Source organism: Macaca nemestrina, chromosome 7, assembly GCF_043159975.1.
Source record: "Macaca nemestrina isolate mMacNem1 chromosome 7, mMacNem.hap1, whole genome shotgun sequence".
Classification (NCBI taxonomy): domain Eukaryota; kingdom Metazoa; phylum Chordata; class Mammalia; order Primates; family Cercopithecidae; genus Macaca; species Macaca nemestrina.
In genome coordinates this window covers 11,325,095-11,341,487 of record NC_092131.1, presented here as the reverse complement: position 1 = coordinate 11,341,487, position 16,393 = coordinate 11,325,095, and the positions used below count along the sequence as shown (strand labels likewise).

The 16,393-nt window shown below is 45.6% G+C and overlaps 1 protein-coding gene across 3 annotated transcripts in view; it reads left to right on the top strand.

The window, feature by feature from the left end:
- Window positions 1-16,393, top strand: part of LOC105467660 (adenylate kinase 7) — a 99,824-nt gene that overhangs the window by 67,706 nt on the left and 15,725 nt on the right. For all 3 annotated transcript variants that reach the window (XM_071099637.1, XM_071099638.1, XM_071099636.1), the window contains 2 exons: window positions 12,909-13,037; window positions 14,433-14,501. In XM_071099637.1, coding sequence (XP_070955738.1) covers window positions 12,909-13,037; window positions 14,433-14,501 — 198 coding nt within the window. The remainder of the gene's footprint in view (window positions 1-12,908; window positions 13,038-14,432; window positions 14,502-16,393) is intronic.

Genomic DNA, 16,393 nt, shown 5'->3' with positions numbered 1-16,393 from the left:
ACTCAGATGTAAGTTGGCATTGGATGACAGACGGCATGCTCACTGCTCCTTCATCATCTCTCAGGGGCTCTTGAGATTCTCCCACTGAGAACTGCCCACTGCACCGCTGGGGCATGGCTCTTGACTGCCTCCATGGCCATCACTGGTCTTCTGGTTCTCCACCCCTTTGTCCCAGAGGTTGCCCTCTTCCCAGTTACTCACCTCCACCTGGGTTGGAGACCCAGTTTCCCTCTCCTAACTTCATCCTATTACCTACCAGGTGTCCACATCACCCACGTTCCACTCAGGGAACCAGCGACTGTCCGGGGGCTATTTGCCATTGGCCAGCTTGAGGAGGGTTCGCTCTGGTCCCTGGTCCTGGTTCCTTATGTTTGTCACTGCCCGCTTCCATCGAGGTCTCTAGTCCCCCGACCCTTTCCCTGAAGGCCAGGTTAGCCCTGAACCTCTCTCCTCCTCCCCTCTACCAGATCAACCTAGTTTTCTAGGATGGAGAGGTGGTTTCGTGTGCAAACACCAAGTGTCCGCTGAAAGCAGCCCATCATCTGAGTCTTGGTTTCTGCTTCCTTGTGAGCTGCACCAGAAGGAAATGGCAGCTGGAATTCCAGAGAGATTTCCCAGAGGGGAAAGGAGTGCACAGACGAATGCTTGGGGGTATAACGTTGCCTGTGCCTTCCCATAAGGCATTTGGGGATCACTATTTTGGTTTTAGAGAGTCTAAAAGGGTGGAGTTGGGCACGGGGGCTCATGCTGTATTCCCAGTACTTTGAGAGGTCAAGGTGGGAAGATTGTTTGAGGTCAGCCTGGGCAACAGAGCAAGACGCCCCATGCCTACAAAAAAGAGTCTAGCAGAGTTCTGATGCTCACCTTTTGGGTGAGGTGGAAAAAAACAAGACATTCCATTGTGAGGACATCTGTCGATGGATATCTGTCAGGGCCACATTGACGGGTGTGGGGCTGGGAGTTTTAGGAAGCCACAGTGTACATGGCCATGTGTAAGTAAAGCTTACAGCTGGGGTGTAAGGCTAGAAACAGGGTGCCAGGAGCAAGGAACTATGCCAGCCCCTAAGGAGAGACAAGAATGTCTAATAATCAGGCTAACAGGACTCAGCAAACATTGAACTTTATTTATCTACTTATTTATTTATTTTTGAGAATGAGTCTCACTCTGTCACCCAAGCTGGAGGGCAGTGGTGTGATCTCGGCTCACCGTAACCTCTGCCTCCCGGCTTCAAGCAATTCTCAGCCTCCTGAGTAGCTGGGATTACAGGCACGCACCACCACACCCAGCTAATTTTTTGTATTTTTGGTTGAGATGGGGTTTCGCCATGTTGGCCAGGCTGGTCTTGAACTCCTGGCCTCAAGTGATCTGCACACCTTGGCCTCCCAAAGTGCTGGGATTACAGGTGTGAGCCACTGTGCTTGGCTGAACATTATTTATTGACAGAGGCCTGTATAATTGGCCTTTGCAAGGGCCCAAAAATCTTATCCAAGGCTTAACCTAACAGTTAAGTACCAACTGAGCTCTTTTCATGCTTGGGGAGGTGACCACATGGAACAAGAATTAGAGCAGAGACAGTGCCCAGCTGAGAACACTCACTGAGGCCCCCAGGCTCCTGAAGGGCCTGTCCTCGCACTCTGTTCTTCCCCCAGAGGTGAGAGGCCAAACAGGTTCAGCAGCCTCTGTCAAGAGAGATGTAAGAGGGGCCCTGGGAGGGGGCAGAAGAAGTGGTCGTGTGGGGAAGATAAGTCTTTAGAACAGCCAGCATCCTTCGAAGCTGCTCTCCCACATGTGACTCTCCGCTCCCCCACTTCCTACAAGATTGGAATCATTCAATTCCTTTTCACTTTCTCAGGTGTGTCCAAAAATCCCTCCGATCCATATTTACCTGAGACGAAAACATAGACCTGACCTATGTTTGAACAAAACAAGACCTTTGAACCCATGGCACTGAGGTCAGCTCACTTTTCCCTCACATGGCTGCATTTGTTATCACATGATTCCAATGATTCTAGCAAAATGAGTTTCCCAGTCCCACAGTGAGGCCCCTCCATGTCCCAACTCCACTCCCATCGGCCCCTGACGGTGCAGCAAAATAAGGGCTTTGTTACACCATAGAGTGTGCTAATTACAGATGTTGTGTTCACTTTACATATTTCAAAAGCATTGTGAAATTACTGGATCTAGTTGGTAGGATTCCTGGTGATCACTGGACTAGTCTTTCAACTTTTCTCTGAGTTTGAAAATAAAAAGGGGAAGAAAAGTCTGTAAATGTACCAACCTGATGTCTCTACTATACATGGGTCATTGTAAAATCTTGGCTTGCAGCTATCTAATTTTTTAAAAAACAAAACGCAGGCCGGGCGCGGTGGCTCAAGCCTGTAATCCCAGCACTTTGGGAGGCCGAGACGGGCGGATCACGGGGTCAGGAGATCGAGACCACCCTGGCTAACACGGTGAAACCCCGTCTCTACTAAAAAATACAAAAAACTAGCCGGGCGAGGTGGCAGGCGCCTGTAGTCCCAGCTACTCGGGAGGCTGAGGCGGGAGAATGGCGTAAACCCGGGAGGCGGAGCTTGCAGTGAGCTGAGATCCCGCCACTGCACTCCAGCCTGGGGGACAGAGCGAGACTCCGTCTCAAAAAAAAAAAAAAAAAAAAAAAAACAAAACAAAACAAAAAAACGCATGTTACTGTAATCAAGGCAAAGTTTCTTAAAACAGTTAACGTTGGCCGGGCATGGTGGCTCACGCCTATAATCCCAGTACTTTGGGAGGCCAAGGAGGGCGGATCACAAGGTCAGGAGTTCGAGACCAGCCTGGCCAACATGGTGAAACCCGTCTCTACTAAAGATACAAAAAATTAGCTGGGTGTGGTGGCGGACACTTGTAATCCCAGCTACTCGGAAGGCTGAGGCAAGTTGAACCCTAGAGGCAGAGGTTGCAGTGGGCTGAGATTGTGCCACTGCAATCCAGCCTGAGCGACAGGGTGAGACTCGGCCTCAAAAAACAAACAAACAAACAAACAAAAAACAGTTAACTTTGGCAGTGGAAGTCTAATCAGAACCATGACTCATGAATTAACATTGCGTTCTTTTCTGCTGTTGAGACTCACTGTTTCACATACTATCTTCCACAAGACTTTATTAAACAAGAAGATGAAGAATGCACTTGGAAGTCACAGAGCATGGCTTGACCACTTGCTTAGTTCCTCACTTCAGACCAGTCACTGCCTCTCTCTGAACCTGTTTCATCCTGTGTTAAAGAAAATAATAATAATAAGGGAGAGGAGCCGGGCACGGTGGCTCACGCCTGTAATCCCAGCACTTTGGGAGGCCGAGGCAGGCGGATCACGAGGTCAGGAGATCGAGACCATCCTGGCTAACACAGTGGAACCCCGTCTCTGCTAAAAATACAAAAAAATTAGCCGGGAGTGGTGGTGGGCGCCTGTAGTCCCAGGTACTCAGGAGGCTGAGGCAGGAGAATGGTGTGAACCTGGGAGGTGGAGCTTGCAGTGAGCCGAGATCGTGCCACTGCACTCCAGCCTGGGCGACAAAGCGAGACTCTGTCTCAAAAAAAAAAAAAAAAAAAAAAAGAGGAGAGGAGAAGACAGAATAAATCCACCAGCTTGGAGGATTAACTGAGGATAACATAATGATAACCAAGGGAACATGAATGAAATTGCACTGTAAACTCTAAAAACTTACACAGAGTACAGTATCACCAATAACAGGGAAGGGTGGGAATCACCACCGAACGGTCTGTGTCCATGGAAGCCTGGACATGGCTGCATTACAGTCACTGAGAATTCAATCCTGGCGCAATGTTACCAGAAAGGGGGTCTCATCCTAGATCCCAGGAGCAGGTTCTTAGATCTCACGCTGGAAAAAATTGAGAGTGAGCCGCAGAGTATAGTGAAGTGAAGATAGTTTATTAGAGACTACCCTATTACAGAGTAGGGTGTCCTCAGAAAACAAGAGAAGGAACGCCCCATAGTGAGAAGAAAGAGTTTATTGAAAGCTACTCTGTCACAGAGTAGGGCGTCTTCAGAAAGCATGAGGAGGAAGGCCATACTATAAACAGTGCTTGATTGTACAGGTTGTTTTTTTTTTTTTTTTTTGAGACGGAGTCTCGCTCTGTCGCCCAGGCTGGAGTGCAGTGGCCGGATCTCAGCTCACTGCAAGCTCCGCCTTTTGGGTTCACGCCATTCTCCTGCCTCAGCCTCCCAAGTAGCTGGGACTACAGGCGCCTGCCACCTCGCCCGGCTAGTTTTTTGTATTTTTTAGTAGAGACGGGGTTTCACCAGGTTAGACAGGATGGTCTCGATCTCCTGAACTTGTGATCCGCCCATCTCGGCCTCCCAAAGTGCTGGGATTACAGGCTTGAGCCACCGCGCCCGGCCTGTACAGGTTGTTAAGAACAGTATACTTGGCCAGGTGCTGTGGCTCACACCAGCACTTTGGGAGGCCAAGGTGGGAGGATCCCTTGAGGCAAGAAATTCCAGACCAGCCTGGGCAACATAGCAGGACCCCACCTCTACAAAAAATACAAAAAAATAGCCAGGTGTGGTGGTGCATGCCTGTAGTTCCAGCTACTTGGGCGCAGACACAGGACGATGGCTTTAGCCCTTGAGCCCAGGAGGTCGAGGCTGTAGTGTGGCCAAGATTGCACCACTGCACTCCAGCCTGGGTAACAGAGCAAGACCCTGTCTCCAAAAAAAAAAAAAAAAAAAAAAAAAAAAAAAAAAAAAAAAAAAAAAGGAGAGAATGAGAGAATAGTGTACTTTTTTATAAAGGCTTATGATCAACTTGTGACAGGCTATTAGTATTGTTTCTTATGTTACTTAAGAACATAAGTATGCTATGTTACTATTGATTTCAGCGAGAATTTACAAGTGTACTATTTAAAGCAAAACCTATTCTTAAACTAAGAATGCTTTTTGTTCTCGAAATATCAGGACATTTCCTTAAGTTCTCAGTCTTTAGTTAGTTAGCATCATTAACTCGGTCCCTCAACCATAAACATCTTGTGACCAAAAGTGCTCAACCCCCTGGGAATGTTACCCAGCAGGTTTGGCTTTATCTGGCCTTTATTCAAGATGGAGTCACTCTGGTTAGGACAAAGGATATTCATGACCAAGTCTCCAGACCCACTAAGGATGTATCTAGCTTGACAAGCCACTTAGTACGGATCCAACTGTACCCTAGAAATATTTTGTCAGTTTTATTTTACCTTAATATACATTTGTACAGGCAATAATTAAACAACTATTACACAACAATTCAGTGAGTTTACTAATTTTCAAGAATAATGCATGTAGTTACAAATGAGAGGCAGAAACACTGTATTAAAGACCTAAAAATAAGGCCGGACACAGTGGCTCACGCCTGTAATCCCAGCACTTTGGGAGGCCGAGGTGGGCAGATCACGATATCAGGAGATTGAGACTATCCTGGCTAAAACGGCGAAACCCTGTCTCTACTAAAAAAATACAAAAAAATTAGCCAGGCGTGGTGGTAGGTGCCTGTAGTCCCAGCTACTCAGGAGGCTGAGGCAGGAGAATGGCAAGAACCTGGGAGGCGGAGCTTGCAGTGAGCCGAGATCGCGCCAGTGCACTCCAGCCTGGGCAACAGAGTGACGACCCGGTCTAAAAAAAAAAAAAAGACTAAAAATACAAACATCATATAAATCAATGTCCACATTAATTCTGGAATTCCATACAAATAAGGTAAAAATTATATTACTTTGTCAAAGTAAAGGAAAATCATGTTTGTTTTTGTTTGTTTTTATCAATACACTAAAAGTAGATTAATGCCAAAAAGCTTTTATGAAACTTGTCAGAGTTCAGATTATTATGTAAAAGGATTAAAATAAAAGGATTAAACTGGTGAATGGTTTACCCAAGTATTCAAGTAGGTGAGTAAAAGAAACCAAAGAGGCCGGGCACAGTGGCTCATGACTGTAATCCCAGCACTTTGGGAGGCCGAGGCAGGCGGATCTCAAGGTGAGGAGTTAGAGACCAGCCTGGCCAAAATGATGAAACCCTGTCTCTACTAAAAATACAAAAATTAGCCAGGTGCGGTGGCAGGTGCTTGTAATCCCAACTACTCAGGAGGCTGAGGCAGGAGAATTGGTTGAACCCGGGAGGCAGAGGTTGCAGTGAGCAGAGATCACGCCACTGCACTCTAGCCTGGACGATACAGCAAGACTCCATCACAAAAAAAAATATATATATATATATACACACACACACACACACACACACACACACACAACATAGGAAGGAATGATACTTGGAGGAATTTTTTTTTTGGCGGGGGAGGTTAGGATTTTGCTCTGTCACCCAGGCTGGAGTACAGTGGTGCAATCATAGCTCACTGCAGACCCTATTTCCTGGACTCAAACAATCCGCCCACCTCAGCCTCCCAAGTAGCCACCATGCCTGGCTAATGTTTTCTATTTTTATTTTTATTATTTATTTTATTTTATTTGAGACGGAGTCTTCTCTCTGTCACCCAGGCTGGAGTGCAGTGGCACGATCTTGGCTCACTGCAAGCTCCGCCTCCCAGGTTCACGTCATTCTCCTGCCTTAGCCTCCCGAGTAGCTGGGATTACAGGAGCCCGCCACCACGCCTGGCTAATTTTTTTTGTATTTTTAGTAGAGATGGGGTTTCACTGTGTTAGCCAGGATGGTCTCGATCTCCTGACCTCGTGATCCACCCGCCTTGGCCTCCCAAAGTGCTGGGATTACAGGCGTAAGACACCACACCTGGCCTTGTTTTTTATTTTTTTTATTTTTTTTATTTTTTTGAGACGGAGTCTCGCTCTGTCGCCCAGGCTGGAGTGCAGTGGCCGGATCTCAGCTCACTGCAAGCTCCGCCTCCTGGGTTCACGCCATTCTCCTGCCTCAGCCTCCCGAGTAGCTGGGACTACAGGCGCCCGCCACCTCGCCCGGCTAGTTTTTTGTATTTTTTTTAGTAGAGACGGGGTTTCACCGTGTTAGCCAGGATGGTCTCGATCTCCTGACCTCGTGATCCACCCGTCTCGGCCTCCCAAAGTGCTGGGATTACAGGCTTGAGCCACCGCGCCTGGCCTGTTTTTTATTTTTAATAGAGATGAGATCTCCCTATGTTGTCTAGGCTGGTCTCAAACTCCTGAGCTCAAGCCATCTTCCTGCCTCACCCTCCCAAAGTGCTGAGATTACAGGTGTGAGCACCTGGCCCGTTCCTGGAGGGATATTAGCTGCCTACATACTTCATGATTAGGTATTTGGTGAACTTTGGGGATTAACATGAAAAATACACAGCCGGAGAGAGCTGCCCATTTTCCTAATAGAAAACAAACCTCATTTTTCACTAATGTCATGTAGAAACTCCATACCATTAATAAGCCTTTAGATCACCAACTTTGTTTTGGCCTTATTAAAATGCTGGAGAGTATCTCTTGATTTACAGTATTTTTTTTTTCTTTTTTTTTTTTTTTTGAGACAGAGTTTCGCTCTTTTTGCCCAGGCTGGAGTGCAATGGCGCGATCTCGGCTCACCGCAACCTCAGCCTCCCGGGTTCAAGCGAGTCTCCTGCCTCAGCCTCCCGAGTAGCTGGGATTACAGGCATGTGCCACCACCCCGGCTAATTTTGTATTTTTAGTAGAGACCGGGTTTCTCCATGTTGGTCAGGCTGGTCTTGAACTCCCGACCTCAGGTGATCCACCTGCCTCAGCCTCCCAAAGTGCTGGGATTACAAGCGTGAGCCACCGCGCCCGGCTACAGTATTTTTTTTTCTAATACTGCCCAAATAAACCTATAATGAACCTAAAGTCACGGGTAGGAATGGACATTCTGCATGCACAATAAAAAATGCAACTGAAAGCAAATAACCAACTCAAAATATTACTGAGGAAATCTGTAAGTGTAGATGAATATGCAAAAAAAAAAAAAAAAAAGTTCACATGAACACAAGTTTTGACCAGTTAAAAGTTCACTAGAGATTACATAAGAATTTTGGAGGCCGGGCGCGGTGGCTCAAGCCTGTAATCCCAGCACTTTGGGAGGCCGAGACGGGCGGATCACGAGGTCAGGAGATCGAGACCATCCTGGCTAACATGGTGAAACCCCGTCTCTACTAAAAAGTACAAAAAACTAGCCGGGCGAGGTGGCGGGCGCCTGTAGTCCCAGCTACTCGGGAGGCTGAGCCAGGAGAATGGCGTAAACCCGGGAGGCGGAGCTTGCAGTGAGCAGAGATCCGGCCACCGCACTCCAGCCTGGGTGACAGAGCGAGACTCCGTCTCAAAAAAAAAAAAAAAAAAAAAGAATTTTGGAAAGTGTATATGTATAATCAAGTAAAATATTTTAAACTAGTCCATCATGCCTCAGTTAGTTTTAAATTGCAAACTCCAATACACAGTTCTTTTAATAAATTAGTGCAATATGAAAGATTTGGGAATATTAATGTATCCATATTAGATCAAATTGAAGATTCCAAAATTTCTTCCAAGAGCCATCTTTTGCTGCTTCTTTTTTTTCTGGAGATGGAGTCTCACTTTGTCACCCAGGCTGGAGTGCAATGGTGCGATCTCGGCTCACTGCAAACCCCGCTTCCCAGGTTCAAGCAATTCTCCTGCTTCAGCCTCCCGAGTAGCTGGGACTACAGACGCACATCACCACACCCGGCTAATTTTTTTGTATTTTTAGTAGAAATGGGGTTTCACCGTGTTGACCAGGCTGGTTTCGAACTCCTGAGCTTAGACAATCCACCCACCTCGGCCTCCCAAAGTGCTAGGATCACAGGCGTGAGCCACCCTGCTGGCCGCTTCTTCTTAAGGTATTTCTTCCCTGAGCTGCTTACAGATACATTACCTGATTTAGACAAATTTATCCAAATATCAAACTGCCTGGATGAGATGTAGATTTTTAAACTTCTGTATCTCAGCAAAAAATGGAGTTTTACCCATTGCCTGGTGAAGTGAGTAAAAAGCCACTCATTTTGTTTCATTTCTAATTACCTTTAAGAATAGCTGTATGGATAATTCTAGTTCTGAGGTACATTTATTTACCAAGCTCAGGCTGGGACCCAAGTGGAACACTTCTGCTTCTGCTTCTACAAAGAAAAAGGAAAGTCACATACGGTGGCTCAACGCCGGTAATCCCAGCACTTTGAGAGGCTGAGGCTGAGGCAGGAAAATTGCCCGAGCCCAGGAGTTTGAGACCAGCCTGGGCAGCATGGCAAGACCCTGTCTCTACAAAAAAAAAAAAAAAAAAAAAAAAAAAAAAAAAAAATTAGCTGGGCATGGTGGTGCGCGAGGCACCACCTGAGCCCAGGAGGTTGAGGCTGCAGTGAGCCAAGATCCCGACATTGCACTCCAGCCTGAGTGGCAGGAGTAAGACCCTGTCTCAAAAAAAAAAAAAAAAAAAAGAAAGAAAGGGTGATCTCTCCCATGAGGCAGATTTCCTACAAATACATAGCTGTTGGACTCTTTCCTTTCTGAAATCACCGCTTGCTGTTTGGTCATCATCAGTTATGACAGTGCAGTTTCCTGGGGATGAGGGAACAGAAGCCAAGCTGTAATCCCAAATGCATTCCCTCACATTCCCACCACTGCTCAGGGGAGCAGCTCTCTATTTGTAAACATGTTTTAGTAATTATGAGTATGTGTTAATATGAACATTTTGAATATTACTGGTATTTGAAAGATACATTTAAATTTTTTTGTTTTTTTTTTTTGAGACAGAGTCTCGCTCTGTTGCCCAGGCTGGAGTGCAGTGGCACGATCTCTGCTCACTACAAGCTCCGCCTCCCGGGTTCACACCATTCTCCTGCCTCAGCCTCCGGAGTAGCTGGGACTACAGGTGCCCGCCACCACGCCTGGCTAATTTTTGTTGTATTTTTTAGTAGAGACAGGATTTTACCATGTTAGCCAGGATGGTCTTGATCTCCTGACCTCGTGATCCGCCCCCGTCGGCCTCCCAAAGTGCTGGAATTACAGGCGTGAGCCACCACGCCCGGCCAAATGTTTTTTTAGAAAAAGGATGACGTTTTTAAAAGCTATGTAGGAGGGCTGTGCTCATTCATTTTCAAACAGCACAGTTGCTGGCCATAGAGCTGAACCCTGGCCAAAGGTCATCGGATTATCTCTAAGAGATCACATTTCTCAAGAGAAAGGCACTTGGGCTGGGTCCTTTGTGTACTGGGTCACGCCTCTTAAACATCCCATAATTACCAAAAAATGCTGCTGAAGGTCCCTTCTTAATTACTGAGCACTTTCGTTCCGAATCAAGCAGAAATGAATGGCTAAACTCAGGGCCTGAAATAAACTGAGGGAGGCATTGAAGGGAATTGCAGCTAGATTTCTAGATTAAGTGCATTTAATTTAATAACAAAGCCATTGAAAAATGAAAATAGACTGCTTAGGCCGGGTGTGGTTACTCATTCCTGTAATCCCAGCACTTTGGGAGTATGAGGTGGGTGGATCACCTGAGGTCAGGAGTTTGAAACCAGCCTGACCAGCATGGCAAAACCCTGTCTCTACTAAAAAATACAAATAAAATTAGCCAGGTGTGGTAATGCACACCTGTAATCCCAGCTACTCAGGAGGCTGAGGCATGAGAATCTCTTGAACCCAGGAGGCAGAGGTTGCAGTGAGCCAAGATTGCACCACTGCACTCCAGCCTGGGAAACAGAGTGAGACTCTGTCTCAAACAAACAAAAAAGAAAATAGACAACTTAATAAAATCAGACTTAGAATATTAGTGAATCCTTTGACATGTTTTTATTTGGCTTCATTTTTTTTTTTGAGATGGAGTCTCGCTCTGTCGCCCAGGCTGGAGTGCAGTGGCCGGATTTCAGCTCACTGCAAGCTCCGCCTTCCGGGTTTACGCCATTCTCCTGCCTCAGCCTCCGGAGTAGCTGGGACTACAGGCGCCCGCCACCTCGCCTGGCTAGTTTTTTGTATTTTTTAGTAGAGACGGGTTTCACTGGGTTAGCCAGCATGGTCTCGATCTCCTGACCTCGTGATCCGCCCGTCTTGGCCTCCCAAAGTGCTGAGATTACAGGCTTGAGCCACCGCGCCCGGCCTGGCTTCATTTCTTGGCACCCCTGTGAACCTTACTGGGAAGTAATGTAGAATCATTCGGAGGAATTTCATTATGTTAAATACTACTTAAGATTTTTTTTTGTCTTAGCCATAATATTTAAATTTCTGAAAGACACAGTTATTTTCTGAACGTGTTACTGCCTAATGGGTGGTGTGACACTGAAAGGTAGAAGAAGGGAGAGGTGTTTTTTTTGTTTGTTTTTTTGTTTTGAGACAGAGTTTCGCCCTTGCTGCCCAGGCTAGAGTGCAATGGTGCGATCTTGGCTCACTGCAACCTCCGTCTCGCAGGTTCAGGTGATTCTCCTGCCTCAGCCTCTCGAGTAACTGGGATTACAGGCATGTGCTACCATGCCCGGCTAATTTTGTATTTTTAGTAGAGATGGGGGTTTCTCCATGTTGGTCAGGCTGGTCTCGAACTCCCAACCTCAGGTAATCAGCCCGCCTTGGCCTCCCAAAGTGCTGAGATTATAGGTGTGAGCCACTGCTGGGGGAGGTGTTTTAATTAGATCAGTTTATTGTCATTGATAGAGTAATAAAAAGAAGGCTGAACTTATTTATTTTACATTATGTAAAATGAGGGGGGGGAGGGAAGGAGGAGGGGGAGGATGAGAAGGGGGAGGAGAAGGGGGAGAAGGATGAGGAGGGAGAGGAGGAGGAGGACTCACTGATAAGGTAAAAGAGTAGTACAAACTCTGGCAAGAGCTTTGAAGATCAAGTTCTCTAACTTGTCAAACTTACATTACTATAATGTACACATTAAGCAAGGTAAGGATAGGGCTGTTTCTTGAACATTGTAGCTGTTCGATAATTATGATGGAATGATAGATGAATATTGTGGTGGAGTTGCAGCATGTTGTTGTTAAACCACTGTACCGGTTTTAGAACAAACTCCTCCCTCCTCATCCTCCCCAAGCAGTGCCAGGAACCCAGTGTCAGGGCTTGAGAGGGAACTGTCCAGTGGGGCTGAGGTCAGAAATGCCAACTGGAAAAGACAGGGAGAAGGGAGCCACGTTCTTTTCTGAAGCATTACAGAGAAAAGTGCCTTTGAGGGTTGGGTCAAGTTTGATTGTTAGTCAAATCCAGCACCTTCTTTTAGTAAATCATGTGCTAGCAACATCCATGAATGCTATCTCACAATTCTCACAACAGAAGCATTTATTATTGTATAGTAAGGTTACAGAGGTGTAATATCAAAACAGAAACCCTGCGGGGGGTTGCAGGGAGCTCTCTGCATTGCTCCAGTTGCTTCTCCTCAATCAATTTCACCACAAATTGGGATTACAGAACATTTTGAAAGTGCAGACATCAGCACTCGCCCATGCTCTTTCTTGCAGATGAGTTCACTGGGTTCTCCTACATTATTGTGCATTAGAATTCACGTCACGTTCAAAATACAAAATCACATATTTTTTACTTTAAGGGCCAAAATGTAATCCCAGCATTTTGGGAGGCCAAGGTGGGAGGACTGCTGGAGGCCAGGAGTGCAAGACTAGCCTGGGCAAAATCGCAAGACCCTTTCTCTATAAAACATTTAAAAATCAGCTGGGTGTGGTGGCAAGCGCCTATAGTCCAGCTACTTGGTAGGCTGAGGTGGGAGGATTGCAGAGCCTGGGAGGCTGAGGCTGCAGTTAGCTGTGACCACACCCCTGCATTCCAGCCTGGGCGACAGAGTGAGACCCGTCTCTTAAAAAAAAAGCAAAGCAAAACAAAATAGGGATTTCCAATAGTACCTTTGACTACACAACAATTTTTGAGATAACTTTAAAACAACTCTTATGCAGAATATGACCCCACAGTAATATTTACATATATGCTTTTTTATCAGGTCAACTAGACGATCAATATATAATTAGATTTATGAAAGAAAAGCTAAAATCAATGCCTTGCAGGAATCAAGGTTACATTTTGGATGGATTCCCAAAGACCTATGATCAAGCAAAAGACCTGTTCAATCGTAAGTTTGAGTGTTCTATTTTGAGTATTTATATTCAGGTAAGTTGCAACTTTATTGTTCAGAGAAATAGTCACTCAATTAAAGTAAACAGAAAACTAGAGAGACTATTTTTGAGCCTTGGCTCACCTTTCATTAGGTAGCTTTTTTTTTTTCTATGTTTTTCCCCCCCAGATGATGGCTCAAGGTGCATAGCCTTTTACAAATTTTTTACAATTTTATTGTATTGTATTGTGGCACAAACACTTAACATGAGATCTGCCCTCGGAACGGGTTTTTAAGTGTGCAATACATGATCATTGGCTATAGGCACTGGGTTGTTCAGCAGATCTCTAGAGCTTATGCATCTTTCCGGATTAAAATTTCATGCCTGTTGATTAGTAACTTTTGTATTTCCCCTCCCCAGCCTCTGGCAACCACCATCCCACCCTTTCATTCTTTGAATTTGACTACTCAAGTTCCCCATTTAAGTGGAATCATGCAGTATTTGTCTTTCTGTCACTGATTTCACTTAGCATAATGTCCTCAAGGTTCATCCTTGTTGTTGCACAAAGCAGAATTTCCTTTAAAAAAAAAAAAGCAGACCATTCGTCACCCCAGCTGGAGCACAGTGATATATATGATCACAGTTTACTGCAGCCTTGCCCTCCTGGGCTCAAGCGGTTTTCCTGCCTCGGTCTCCCGAGTAGCTGGGAGTACAGGCGTGCATGAGCACACCCAACTAATTTAAAATTTTTCTGGAGGTTTCACTCTGTTGCCAGGCTGATCTCTGAACTCCTGGCTTCAGGTGATCCTACTGCCTTGCCCTCCCAAATTATTGCGATTACAGGTGTGAGCCATGGTGCCCAGCCATTTCCTTCTTTTTTTTTTTTTTTTTTTTTTTTGAGACGGAGTCTCGCTGTGTCGCCCACGCTGGAGTGCAGTGGCGCGATCTCTGCTCACTGCAAGCTCCACCTCCCGGGTTTACGCCATTCTCCCGCCTCAGCCTCCAAGTAGCTGGGACTACAGGCGCCCGCCACCGCGCCTGGCTAGTTTTTTGTATTTTTAGTAGAGACGGGGTTTCACCATGTTAGCCAGGATGGTCTCGATCTTCTGACCTCGTGATCCACCCGCCTCGGCCTCCCAAAGTGCTGGGATTACAGGCTTGAGCCACCGCGCCCGGCCCATTTCCTTCTTTTTAAAGGCTGAATAGTATTCTGTTGGATGTCTATACCACATTTTCTTTATCCATGCATCTATCAATGTACATTTAGTTTGTGAGACTATTTCTAAAAATACATGTGCTCTTTATGGCTAGTTTTCATTAGTGCTTGCTACTTAAGATATTTGGATTTTTTTGCTGTGATCCATGGTAATAATATATTAATAAACACAATGAGGAATATTTTGTTTTCTTAGAGGAAGATGAGGAGGAGGAAGATGAAGTCAGAGGCAGAATGTTTCCCTTTGATAAATTAATTATACCTGGTAAGTTTATTTTCCCAAGATCACATTTAAAAGAATGTAAAATGAGGGGGGAGGAGGGAAGGAAGAGGGGGAGGATGAGAAGCGGGAGGAGAAGGGGGAGAAGGATGAGGAGGGAGAGGAGGAGGAAGATTCACTGATAAGGTAAAAGTAATTTTGTAAAACTACAAAAATTAGCTGGGTGTCGTACTGTGCACCTGTAGTCCCAGCTACTCGGGAGGTTGAGGCAAGAGAATCACTTGAACCCAGGAGACGGAGGTTGCAGTGAGCCGAGATCACGCCACAGCACTCCAGCCTGGGCAACCGAGAGGGACTCTGTCTCAAAAAAAAAGAAGAATGCTGTCTGATACCTGTCTCTTTTTTCTTTCTTTTTTTTCTCCCAGTAGCTGGGACTACAGGTGCCTGCCACCATTTCCAGCTAATTTTTGTATTTTTAGTAGAGACGGGTTTTCACCATGTTGTCCAGGCTGGTCTCAAACTCCTGGCCTTAGGTGATCCACCTGCCTTAGCCTCCCAAAGTGCTGGGATTACGAGCGTGAGCCACCTTGCCCAGCCTCTTTTTTTTTTTTTTAAACTACTCCTTAAGGAGCAGGGCTACACCATAGGCAGTGTGCCTAGAGTAGCCCCGATACCCCTTTTGTGCCAAAACAATCTTTTTGAGTTTAATAAAGTAGGATTTTTTTTTTTAGGAAAAAAATTAAAAGATATTCTCAAGCATAAACTTGCAAACTAGAGAATGCACCGAGGGATAAACATGAGGAATATTAAATTGCTGAAATGAATAGAAATCCCTGTGGGAACATTGTCTTCCACTGCTCTCTCCTGTAACAAAGCAAAAGGTAGCAAATCTATTGATGGCTTGACTTCCTGAGTCACGTAGGCTCCTTCCCTGCCCTGGTTTTGGTGCTAACCATGCCATCATCAAGACCTTCAGCTTCTGACTTGAGATTGCACAGGTCCAAAGCTTTTCAGCTCACTCTTAACTCCACAGCGGTTTTATTCCATCACATATTTACACAGGATTTCACAAAGTACTCTTGAAAGCAAGGCATAAGCAATTTATCGTACACAACAGGATTTATTTAGTACTGAGCAGGCATTTCTTGTGACCTTCCTACAAACGTTAACAAGTGTTGTTTTCAGTCAGTTTGCTTGAGGTGTATATTCATAGGGAATCATTTTGGGTCATAAGATCACTAGAAGAAAATCTATTTTCAGCAACTTAGGACAAGGCTGTAACTGAAAAGGGCCTGCCTGCTCAGTGGTATCCAGTCCCCAACGAAGGCAGCTTGTGTCTGTTACCTTCTCTTGGTCCAACACAGTTTGCAGAGAAGCTTCTGGAAGCACTGAGGCCACCAGATAGCAGTCATCCTTGGGGATGGATATTTATTGTTTGCCTGTAGGCTGTGAAGCCAATGGCAGAGGCATGAAATGCCACAGGGATGGTTTGTCTCAGATTTCCCATTAATTTAGGCAAATGCCTCAGAAAAAGTTAAAAACTAAAGTTGATTGGCCAGACACAGTGCCTGTAATCCCAGCACTTTGGAAGGTCAAGGTGGGAGGATCTCTTGAGCTCAGGAGTCAGAGACCAGCCTGGGCAACATAGTGAGACCTCATATCTACTAAAAAAAAGAAAAACAAAAAATCAAAAAAATTAGCCGGGGTGGTGGCATGCACCTGTAGTCCCAGCTACTTGGAAGGCTGAGGTGGGAGAATCACCTGAGCATGGGAAATCAAGGCTGCAGGTGCCCTGATTGCACCACTGCACTCCAGCCTGGGCAACAGAGCAAGAACCTGTCTCAAAAAAATTAATTAAAAAAATAAAATAAAAAGTAAAGTTTATTGTTGATTATTAGATTCTGGGTAGGTATGTCCAGTGTATGTATGTTTATCAC